This window comes from Salarias fasciatus, chromosome 17 (assembly GCF_902148845.1).
Source record: "Salarias fasciatus chromosome 17, fSalaFa1.1, whole genome shotgun sequence".
NCBI lineage: Eukaryota > Metazoa > Chordata > Actinopteri > Blenniiformes > Blenniidae > Salarias > Salarias fasciatus.
The window spans coordinates 5,183,235-5,195,664 of NC_043761.1; the positions used below are offsets into that span (position 1 = coordinate 5,183,235).

At 45.9% G+C, this 12,430-nt stretch overlaps 1 protein-coding gene across 4 annotated transcripts in view; it reads right to left on the reverse strand.

The window, feature by feature from the left end:
- Positions 1-12,430, reverse strand: part of ppfia2 (PTPRF interacting protein alpha 2) — a 126,596-nt gene that overhangs the window by 106,252 nt on the left and 7,914 nt on the right. For all 4 annotated transcript variants that reach the window (XM_030113212.1, XM_030113210.1, XM_030113211.1 and 1 more), the window contains exon 2: positions 9,959-10,214. In XM_030113212.1, the coding sequence (XP_029969072.1) occupies positions 9,959-10,207 (249 nt within the window). In that variant the 5' untranslated portion in view covers positions 10,208-10,214. The remainder of the gene's footprint in view (positions 1-9,958; positions 10,215-12,430) is intronic.

Genomic DNA, 12,430 nt, shown 5'->3' on the forward strand with positions numbered 1-12,430 from the left:
TAACATCTGGAGCCAAGAGATGAACTGAATCTTACACACTGCAGTTTTAGAGGTTGACAGTGGAATTTCAGCTTCGTGCAAACTCTGCAGAAAATAATCATGAGGTGATAAAGACCTTTTCAATGAAAACTTCTAGTGCAAAATACAGTGAAATGTCCAAAACAAAACAAAAAAACCCAAACAGCATGGCTTTGAGGTTAATGCTAGTTTTCTATGTTTCATGGCAGCATCATCGATGCCTCGCTTGGGTCTCAGTGTTGTGTTCGCTGCTCTTAAAATGAAAAAAATCAATGTTTTCTTTGAATTTTTTTTACATTTTGTTTGGTAGTTTGGGAGGGCGGATTGGAGAATCTTCCCTGCCGGTTTTGGCCCGCAGGCCTTATGTTTGACACCGCTGATGCGATTAATGTGAACAGCTAATCGGCCGGTCAATTTGACGTCACTTCATGAGATTTACACCTGCAAGGAACACACAGGCGAGGCGGATCAGCAGTGAAATCATCAGATAATGACCTGATTCAGGCAATTAGTGCACGATGACCTGCAGCAGCGCCCACACACGATCGGACTGCATCAACTCATCTCCTTTAATGATCACCAGGGACATCATAAAGTGCAATGCTGCGATGCCAGGAGGAGGCGCACGGCCCACCAGGACACCTGAGTCACATCACATGGAGGATCTAAGCAAGGCAGAGGTGGGGGGGGGGGGACGGTGCCGGGAAGCCGCCGTGTCCGCCATGCGGGGAGGAAAGATGCAGTTGTGGGGAAACACATGGGAGTGAATCCCTAGAGAGAGTGAGTCATTACATTTCACCTTGAAGACCGAGGATTTTCTTCCCCTGTTATGAAATGCTTAAAAAAAAAAACATATATAGGTCATCAGTGGAAGCTAATTTAAGTGGCTGCTTATGCTGTCCCAGTAGCTGGGGGCAATGGGGGGCAACTGCAGCTGGCACGCTGGCTTCAGAGAGCAATATTTAACATGCCAAAGAGCTGTAATTCCTCAGTTTTGGATATTTAACTCTAAAACTACCAAGTCCAGGAGAATCTGGACTCTCCCCGTTCCCGCAATCATTCTGTCTTTTAATGATGAATAAGTGAATTAATGATGCTGAAGGCGTACTGAAGAAACGCCACGCGCTCCATGGCGTCATGTGATCGCGGGCATCCGAGGCTCCGAGGCGAGCGCATCCACGTGGGGATTGGCTCCCGCAGGAGTCCTTGAACAAGATTCCCGGTCGGTGCCAGGAGTCGTGAGATCATGAGTCTATTTCTGGCTGTCAAGTGGAGCATTCAGAGGCTAAAAAGTATTCATTAAAGAAGCTCAGCTGCGTGGTCAAAACCCCCCCGACCCAGACCGGAGAGCCGCTCCGACGAGCTGAAAGATTCCAACATGTCCTCAGGACGTCGTGTCAGAGAATGGTCCGTTCAATTCCCGTGCAGTTGGCCCACATTAGCCCGTGAGTTTTGGGTTGTGCTTCGACAATCTGTCAGGGAAAATTTCCAGCAGCTGCAGGAAGGAGCCACCGGTAAATATTTGTCGATGGTGGGTTTTTTTCCTAAAGGAGCATTACGTTTCCAGGTCGGCGCAGCAAGAAGCTCTAAATATTGGTCATAACCTCATTTCACTCTGCTCACTTAAGTGGCTCTCCAGGGACCAGTTCTCTAATTCATTCAGGCAACGCCAGCAAGAAGAACGAGTGTGTGTCTCCGTGTGTGTGTATTCGGCTGTGTGATCTCAAGGCTGAGTGTGTGTGTGTGTGTGTGTGTGTGTGTGTGTGTGTGGAGTAAGAGTTATAAAGATTCAGTATTTCACGCCTCAGGGTCTGACTCATGCCCAACTTCTCCCCACAGTGATGCAAACCCTCGCACAGCCCTCCACACACCCTTCCCTCTCCACGCCACCTCCACAGCTATATGCTCACACACACACACACACGCACACGAGAGCACACACACCGTAGACCATGACATCAAAGTAACAAATGCGTCGGCATCGCTGTCCTCTCTTAAACGTTTGTGATTCACCGTCAAAGGTTTTTGAGCAGACCTTTAAAAAATCAGGAAAAACCACCAAATCTTCTGCGGTGCATCTCGCGGTTTACCGAGAAGTTTAGAAAAATAAAAAATAAAAAATAAAAAATTCGACCTTATAAATTGCTGAATGCACACAAATCAGAAGCACGGGCACATTACAGGAAGTGTGGCTGAAGCAAGATTATGAATAAACATGCGTTTTTCAAACGAAGCAGAAAAAGTAAGGAAAGGTCTACTTTATAGTTAGGTAAACACAATATGATGATATGATCTGCAATAAAAACAAGAACTTAACTTTTCAAGTAAGAGATATATGCACCAAAATAACAGTGCTTTTTCTCTCGCCCCTATTGACACCAGCTGTGACTGAACGACTGCTTCCTCTTTACCTTAATCACACATGCACCATGTTTCTCACCAGCTGCACTTCAGAAACTGAGAAGTTTGTTGTTTTTTTCTTGATATTTGTGCTTCTGACTTCCTTCCTGAGGCCACTAGGTATCAAATAAATACGGTCGTCTATCTTTCGACTTGTTAAATCATTCTATTTTTTGTTTCAATCATGATTTAATCACATTTTTTCTTTCCAGAGGAATCTAAACTTGATTAGAGTGTGTTTCCACTGCGTGTTTTATCGCTTGTTTTCAGAAGCCTCTCTTGCTTGCTCCTCTCATGAGATCTGGCGACACGCCGACGGGCCGCCGTTGAAGTTGACTCAGTATTCACGCAGCTGCTGAAGCCTTGTTAGGCTGATCTACTCTCCCTGCATTTCCCCGACATTTACAGCACACTGGTACCCCACCGCGCTGTTCATTAGGGAGATAATTACATCTGCAGGAGCTCCTTCTCCGCCGTCTTTGTCACCGACCGAACCGCAGCCGGATTCTGATGTTACCCCACGCCAGGCCGATGTCAGACGGATGGTCAGCCAGAATCTGGCACCGGCGGCGATGATTCACCCAGAAGGGTGCTGGATGTGTCTCGCTCGTCAGGTTCTAACCTTTTCAAGGGTATTGATCAGGGATTCTTGTCGGAGCCATTACAGACACTCGATGCATGCGGTGCACTGAGTGTGTGCCAGCGGCTCCATCGCTGCCTTTGTCAATCCGGAGAAGATTAAAGGGAGAAAAGAATTAAGGCGAGAAGGAGGAAAAACAAGGTTTTGGAGCTAAATTGAGCAGAAAAACAAGAAAGGCTTGACTCTGCAAGTCAAGTAAACACCACTGTGGGTGTTTTAAACAAGAAGGAATTGAGCATTTTGCTATTAGAGCATGGAATTTTCTGTGAAGCTTGTCAAGTGAGGGAAAGCCGTCGTCACTGATGGACTCCTCTGCAGCTCCGCTGTCTCTGCACTCTCTCCTCCTCTGTTCCTGCCGTGCATCAGCCGCACATCTCGCCTCCGGGCAGCATGAACTGGGGCACAAACAATAACAGTAATCATGGAAAATCATGTGCTGCTCTGGCGGAGGAGACCAGCTGACTGGCGGACTGCTGGAGCCCGGAGGGCCTCCTGTACAAGCAACAGAGAGACGGGGGGGGGGGGGGGGGGGAAAGAAACCAAACGCAAAGAGGAGAAGGATTCACCTCTTATTCCCTCCCCTCAACAAGCTTAGTCATCTTCAATTTCCACACTCTGCCCCTGTCAGGGCGCTTCACCGTCTCCCCTCCTCGTCTTCAGCCTCCACGCTCCCTTCATGCACCGCTCACCCCCGCCGGGATCCACAGAATGGTACAGTCCAAGACCAGTTTAGCGATATATGCAATGGATGAGCTGCTCCTGTGGCCCTAATTTTGAACAGACTGCAGCGTCACGTATGACGAATAAACGCGGAGACATTATCGACTCGGACCGGGACGTCGGCGACCAAACACCGGAGGCGTTACACGAATACTCCATTACCGTCACAGATTTTAATCTTTAAATTAAACTCTAATTGTTATCTGAAATCTCAACGCCTTACGGAGCTCAATGGCATTTTTCACCGTCCCACTGAAGCCAGTGGGGCAGTCGTGAATGAGCAAGCCGCAGATCAATGGGATGTTCTATACAGTAATTTAGTCCAGTCTTGGCTTTCGCTGTAACGCCGGTGTCGGAGTGATCAATGGGATGGTATCTCATTACGGTCTGTCTGGACAGAAAGAGCACTCAGATCAACATCTGAGGATCCAGGGCCATGCTGCTGGGCCACAGGGTCCAATAAACCATATTTACATGTGCACATTGTCTCACGGGTCAATATTATCCAATCACAACGCTCCAGACAGTACATAAACACAAACACCGTTAGAAATACAGGATTTCTGAGAAGGGAAATATTTCACCTGTAAGTTCAATCAAACCTGCCAAAACACGACTAAACATGTTAATCCACACGCTCAGTGGCACCAGCTGCAACACACGCCACTGGGAGTACCTCGGAGTTCAAGCTTTTCCCGTCGGACTCTTCTGCTCGAACCGCCACCTCTGGGATCAGAAGGCAGCCAGTCTGCTCACAACCAGCGGCCACCACAGACCCTCTCCTCACAGAAGAACAAAAACAACTCGGGGCCTGTTGATGCAAAAACCGTCAACTGGAGACTTCGAGCGTATCAGACAATTCAAAAAAGCTGAAAATCTCTGGAGACGCTATGTTGCAGTTGACATGTGTGGCCAGATCAGTTTTTTTTTTTTACATTCCAGTTCAACAACACGCACTGAACAGTTGTGTTTCCTTTGCGCTGGGAAGCAGCTGCACGACACGATTAGGCCCCGAATCTGTCTTGGAGGCGGCCCGTGTGGAGGATTAGCAGGAAAAGGAGCTAATGCGGCGAGCATCATCAGCAGGCAGGAGCGGCCTCCACGAGACCGTTTGGCAACAGTAAACAAACAGCATGAGAAGGAGGCTGGAGCGTCCCCCCCCCCCATCCCCCCCCGGGGTCCTTCCAGTACAGTAAGGCACAGCTGAGCGCCGCGCAGAACGCCCGCCTGTCTGCCAGCCCGCCCGCTCGTGTCACGGCATGGGCGCTGTTGGTAGGGGGGAGGATGGAGGACGGTCACATGAGCGCCGCCGCCGCTGCAGGCTTCGGCTTGTCTCCATGCTCAATGTGCCTTTCCTCTGAAATGAGACTATCGAGTACTAGCAGGGATTCTACATCCAGAGGAAACAAGGCGGACGACTGCAAGACACGCGTGGAGAGAGGGGGAAAAAAAAAAAAAAAGGTTTTCAGATGACAGTGGCGTTCCTGGTTTCCCAGTGAGGCTCGTAGTTAGAGGCGAGAACAAATTGCTCGCAATGTGCAATGAAACGCGAGTCGCATCAGCGGCGGAGGAGTAGTGGAGGGTGAACCTATTGTTTTATTTGCTGAAAAAAGATAACCCAGCTGTTAAATATGTGATGGTTCATCGCATGATTATGATATAAAAGTGAACGATTTGGCCTGAAAGTGGCTGTTTTGTTTTGTTTTGTTTTTTTTAAACGGGGATCAATATAAAGCAGAAACAAGATTTCAAATGAATGAGAGACGACTCAGAGATTCACACTGAGGAAGGAGGAAACCTCGAGAAACGCTAACCACTAATCACCACACATGATGATGAACCTTCATTCGAAATTTTTACATTATTTTCAACATCTAGCTTCATATCATATTCAAAATGAGCTGATATGTTTCAATAATTAGTTGACCAATAAGCATGTTTTACAGGTTGTTGATTAACTGTTTTTAAACTGAGATTCTTTTACATAAATATGCATTTTGTATGTGCTGCATGAACGATACACATAATGCCACAATATGGACACACAATTAGAAATTAGCTGCTACTGAAATTCCTGTGCTGCACTGAAATGACATGATGACAAGTGGAAAAAGAGACGACGAGGGGACAGTGGGTGAGGAGAGGAGGTGCACCAGGGACCGCCGGTGCTGCCAGATTGTTATGCATGTATGGGAGGGATGAAGCTATGCTGGGAGCGTCGAGCGGGGACGGCAAGTGTCACTCCGATCAGTCGAAAGTGTCACGACGAGCAGTGGAGCTGTGACCTCTGAAGGAGGGAGGAAGGAAGAAAAAAAAAAAAAAAAAACGAAGGAAACAAGACACAAGGCGGACAGAATGAGGAAGGCAGTGACAGCAGAAAGAGAGGAGGAGTAAAGAGGAGGAGAAGGCGAAGAGAAGTTTGTGGTGGGCCAACATCTAATCCTGCCAGCGCTCTGGGCTTCAGAAACAAGAGGAGTGATATCAGTAAAGACACATTCACAGCCTGTCGACTGCTTAAACGAGGCCAGAAAGAAAGAAAAAAAGGAAAAAAAAAAAAAAAACAAGAACTGCTACTCTTTTCTTATTCATCGCCTCCTCTGCAATCAGAGTGGAGATAGACCTGGAAGCTATCTATTGCCCTCTTTAATAATCACCACTATCTGAGCATTATTCCACACGGCCGGTCCCCGAGAACTGCTGCCAAATGACGTTTAGATTATTCCATACAGTAAAATCATTACAGGCCAGTCAAGTGCAAAAGAATTCATAACGCACCAGGACAAAGGTGAAGACGACTTCTGCGCAGCCAGCTCATTTTTAATGTTCGAAAAGGCAGAAGCTGCACATTAAACCGAAATACAGTCCTTTTATTCTTTGATAAGAAAAAAAATGCCCGTGCGTGATTACCCAGATCTAACAACTCTCATCATAAACAATTACAGCGGCGTTGACGGCAGACGGGCCAATGAAGCGGCGGCGCATTAATAAATGGAAGCGTTTGTGGCGAGGAGGATCCCACTGACATCTAATTTAAGCCAGATGTCAGGGAAAGCAGCGCAACAGTACGTCGGCTTCTGTCATTACACAATGACAACCCATACATCAGCGCTGAGCGGGACTGCCAGTGGACATCAGCAGGACTGTGTGATAATGGAAATGTTATTTCACTTTGGCAGCTCTCAATGTGATCCCCGTTCAAATCCAATACTTAAAAAAAGATTGGGAATGCTCGTACGGGAGAGGAATACAGGAGTGTGATGCCATATTTGGTATTCTAATAAAAAAAATTAAAAAAAATGAGAGAACGCATGCATTCTCGGTATGGACTGTGCAGACCAATGTGCATGTAGCCATTATTAGATGTGCGTGCACATTACATACAAGTGTGCATGTTTTAAATGCGATGCATGTGCATGCTGAGATTTGCACATGCCTAAAAGAGGTAGTGTCTGTGATCACATTTTTAAATTGTAATCACATTTGTGCAATTCTGCAAGTAGCAGCAAAGGTCTGTTTTTTACACCTATATGCAGCTTTGTTTGCCCTCAGTCTAGACTTGCAGGCTCACTGCTCCTTGTTTTGAACCGTTTGAGGGACAAGCGCAGTGCTACTTCATGTTATAAAGGCTCTGGAGCTACACACTCAAACGTCTGCCATTATAGTGTCATTTTTATTTGTGCATGTAAATAACTATATTCGTGCATGACATTTATGTGAACGTACTTAGATTTCCTCAGATTTATATGCAAGGATGCATCAAAATGTGTCCAAGTGTATATTCGTTGTGAAAAATACAATTTTTCCATGTAAAGTCTCTCAGTGTCATTTTCAGGTCCTTGTAAGCACACAAAATTTTCAGTATGCATAGATCAAACATACTGCAATTCACATTACAGACATGCAGACGGAAATCTCCACCCACCATATGTGTACAATATTCATGTCATGAGAGACATTATGGCCCCGACTGAAGCCTGGCAAGAGGCAATTTGCACAGTAGATTTTGGGAGTTTTTCCTACAAACGAGTTTCAAGCCATCGAATTTCAGGACTTCTTTTCATGACCTGGAACAAAATCCAACTGAATGGTCCATATGAAGCTCACACCAAACCTTTTACACACAAATCTAATTACGCTCGCCAACGTTCAGATTCATTTACAAATCCATGAATACATGAATACAAGTATCTTATTACGGCCGTACAAATCTCACGATGCATACACAAATCCAGACACACACCTACACAAGTCGTCCTGCTGCCACGATGCAGTCTGCCTCTCTATATGTTGCATTTCTATTGGCTCTATTTCCACTACTCTGTCCCGTTTCCTCAACCGTATTTTGTGCCAGCTGTGTGACTTGTGAGCGTGGAGAAAGCCCCGAGGCTAAAGGATGAGCTGCAGACCACATAACCCCGAGTTACAAATCTACCAAAAGAGATGAATCCGAGATAGCAAAGAAAGTCTAAAATCCCATTTTTACCATCCGGGACACAGCCCGTCAGCGCCAAGAGGTAAAAGTAGGTTAATTCAAAATATTCAAAAGGCCAAGGGGAGAGGAATGTAATAAGGTGGATAGATTCAAAATATTGCGTATTATTTAATGCGCCAAAGTCCTAATGTGCGATCACAGCAAAGCTGATGCAGATGCGTTGGACGCCTCCGAAACCATGTGGATTACTGCGCTATCGGCAGGAACAAAGTCCTCCTCTCTCCACGAGCAAACCTCCAGAGTCGCCTGGAAACGCAGCGGGGAAAAGCGTGTGACTGGAATTACTGACACACTTTCAGAAAGTGCTAATCTCCACAAACTGTAGGAATTATTACATAACCCCGCCGAAATTTCAACCTTTCCAGCACTGATTTGACTTCAAACAAAGGCAAGTTTAGTGAGTTATGCAACAACTGCAGCCAAATGCACAGTGACTGTTGTGAATATGCTCAAACACAGCAGTGTTGTACCACTGAGCTTAAAACAAAAGCTTGTAATAACCTGCCATTTCTCATAAGCCAAACAAACAATGACAAGAAATAACTACATTCTCAACATAAAGAGAATTTTAATGAAAACTTCTGGTGCAAAATACAGAGAGTCCTATAGCTGTTGTATTATGCACGTTTTAACAAACTTATTGGTTTGGCCGGCCAGATTGGCCCCACGAGCCTTATGTTTGACACCTCTTCTCTAAACTTTGTCTTGCAGGATCTCATTTGGTGTTAGTGAGAACCACCGAGATGGAAAATTCCACAAAGCAGCGGTTACTGTGCGACACCATGTTTGTGCCATGTTCACTTAAGCATGGTCAAGTGATGTACTGGAAATTAAAAGATAATTACGCCCGTCTGAATGAGGCGCGCTGCTGTGGGAGAATTTATCCTGCGCTGCTCACAAAGCCACATGTGAGAGAGAACTATGTACAGGCGCAAAACACAAAAAAAGGAGATTAACTGATTGCAAAAAAAATGCATGAATACAGTCACACATTATTGTAACTCCACTAATAAAGCAGTCAATCGTCCTGGTTTCTTTGAGGTTACGACACGATGAAGCGACAAAATTGCAGCAACGGAGACAAAAGTGCACGTCTATCATCTCTTCAGATCACAGCAGTGCCGTCTCAGAGCTCAGCAGGCTCTCTGTATCCACAGAAATTCAACATTTTCCCATTTGAAACTGTGAAAGACAGTAAACCCTCGACCAGAGGCGTCCAAACAGCAGCCGGTGGTCCAAGTTTTGTTTGTTTTACTAGATTTACCCAAAATAACAACAAAAAACAAGCTGGGAATAAAGAAAATGTTACTTCCAACCAAACAAATGAAAAGTGAAGGTAATAGGGTGGAAAATACCTGAGAATATGAATGTAATTCATGAACGTCGTGATGTTAGTATGTGTGTGTTGTGTGTGTGTGTGTGTGTGTGTGTGTGTGGCTCTTAATGAAGAGCTCTAATGGAACCCCTACCCCACACAGGCAGCCAGTAAATCACAAACTCACACACAAATGTTAAATGGTTTTCACTTATATAGAGCTTTTCCATCATGTGAGCGATCCCCAAAGGGCTTTCCACCATTTCTCTACCAACAGGGCCACCGACACACACAAACCCACAAACCTGGACCCCAAGTAAACAAAGCAAACCGCTGCAAGAAAACCAGCCGACGGCGGCAGAACCGGCGCTACCTGCGGCAGGGCGGAGCTGAGCTGGCGCTGCAGCGAGTCCCGGTCGTAGATGACGTCCTGGAGGTGCTGCTGGGCCAGTCCCAGGCTCTCCTGGGTCTCCCTCAGCGTGTCCAGCAGCCGGTCCCTCTCATCCAGCATGTTCACCATCAGCTGCTCGAAGTGGGAGTCCGGGTCCGAGGCGCTGCTCTGCGAGCCGCGCTGGCTCAGCGCCGTGTCCTCGCTGATGGTGGGCATCACCTCGCACATCATCTTGGCGCCGCTGGGGAGGGTTGAAAAAGACAAGGTTTTAAAACTCAGTTCTTAATCTAACATGGTCATAAAAAAGAGAATAACACACTGCACTTTCACTTGAAATTGTTGCTGTGTAAATAATCCCCAAGGTAAATATCTCTCATGTGACCGTTTCATCTATATGACTGGGTCTGACACACTTGGAGCTCGGGCCCGGCGTCACCTCGGCGCTGCGAAGCGGCAGAGACGTCTTGGGATGCTGGGCATTCTGCCCTCGATTTCACGCTTGTGCTGTTTAATGGGCCAGCCCAGATCCACTTGCATAATACACCATATCCATGCTATAGTGGAAACGTGAAGCCATATTCCCACTTCCCCCTCCCGCTATACCAGTTCTGAGGAAGCTTCAGGAGTCTCTCTGACCGATTCTGAGTCCAGGAGATTAAAAAACAGGAGACGTCGGCGTCACATGTGACAAAGCAAGAAAATCCAGAAAAGGCTACGGGTCATAAAGATTTAACGGGATCAGTATAAACCGTGAAGAAAAACAATGAGCGGCTCCACGTAGAGAAGCTCGGCTCGAGAAACCAGAGCGTTTCAGGTCATCTTTTCTTTCATATCTAAAATTCTGTCATTCTGAAGGTGCAGGGCATGAACGCACAGCATGAGCTGGGTCAGTCGGTCTTCTGCGATAAGAATATCCGGTAACACTTTACTTGAAGCACCCGGTATAACACATTATAAGAAGTTATAAACACTCATAAATAATCAGAATGCTTTATAACCCACTATACAGCATAGGGTTAGGGTTAGAATTATGGTTAGGGTTAGGTTTAGGTCCTGATGTTATAAAGCATTGTGATCAGTTATGAGTGTTTATAACTATACAGTGCTATAATGTACTTATGATGTGTTATACAGGGGTGCTTCAAGTAAAGTGTTACTGAATATCCTGTATATCTTTGAAGAAAGATACACACGTTTATTAATCTTAGCTGGAATGCAATGACATACACTATTTCAACTGAATATTTTTTCGAACATAACGTATGAATCACCTGGGTTTTCTGCGTATAATGAGAAATACTCATCAAACATGTCTTTTTTTAAATCCATGCAGAGCTGTTACATTTGCAGACTTTCTAAACTCCCTACTACAGAGTCACAATCTGTGTAAACCCACAGTTTTATTTCACTGATTGTTGTCTCTTTTTTTTTTTTTCTCTATTTGCTATCCCATAAAAAAAAGTCAATACAGCTTCTTCTGAGTCCAGTTCTGCCAGCAGGTTGAGCCTCTGTGTGACGGAGGTCCACCATCTACCAGTAAGAGTGAAGCAGCTCATGCTATATGCAGACGACTTCACTCTGTGGGTCATGGGATGTTTAGTGCCCAGGCAACAACCGGTTGCCTATTTCAAGTTAATAATTCATGTGTTTTTACCGACTGGTCAGAGTTTGTCAGTGTGATGGCCCAGGCCAGCAAGAATTGAATATCCCATCGCCCAGACTCAGCCCCCTCTGGGAGGGCTACAATGCCAGGTTTGTCCCTCAGCATGTGCTGGCAGTAAGACGGGGTATATTTTCTCCAGGCACCTGGCCAGGCACCCCCCCCCCCCCCCATCCTCCTCCAGTTCACCATTCAGGAACCATCCGCTGCCGTTTAGCCCAGAGAGACTGAGGCGGCACACCGCTTGGCCGGACACACCGCAACATGCCGGCCTTCGCTGGGAGAGCAGGAGGCGGGCTGGTGGGCAGGCCGCGGCATCCGCCGTGCATTTCAAGTGGGAAGAGGTGATTTATCCCCGACTGAGGCTTGAGTTGTGAAAGGAAGGTGCTGTCGTCATTAAATAAGAAAAAAAAAATAGGCTGAATGTATTGATATTACTATAACCTGCAGTCTAGATTTAATGAGTTTTTTTAGTTCTAGCATTAAACTCAGCTGATATGTTTAATTGGTTGTTGGAAATTTTGATGCGATTTTGAAATGACGAAGTTATTGCTTCTCATGCCCAGGAGAATCAAATCTTATATTTTGTTTTTAGTTTTTAATGATGGCACTTCATCTCACGGTCTCCCCAATGCACAGATAAAACAAACGCCCTGAAATGTGTTATTTAAAGGCGCTTTATTCCTCCTTCAAGCCGCGTGGAAAGCAAAGTGTATTAAGGATGTTTTTCTGCTTCATGGCCGTTACAGTTCCCTTTTGTCCTCTTCCCGCACCTTCTGCTTTGATCTCACCGT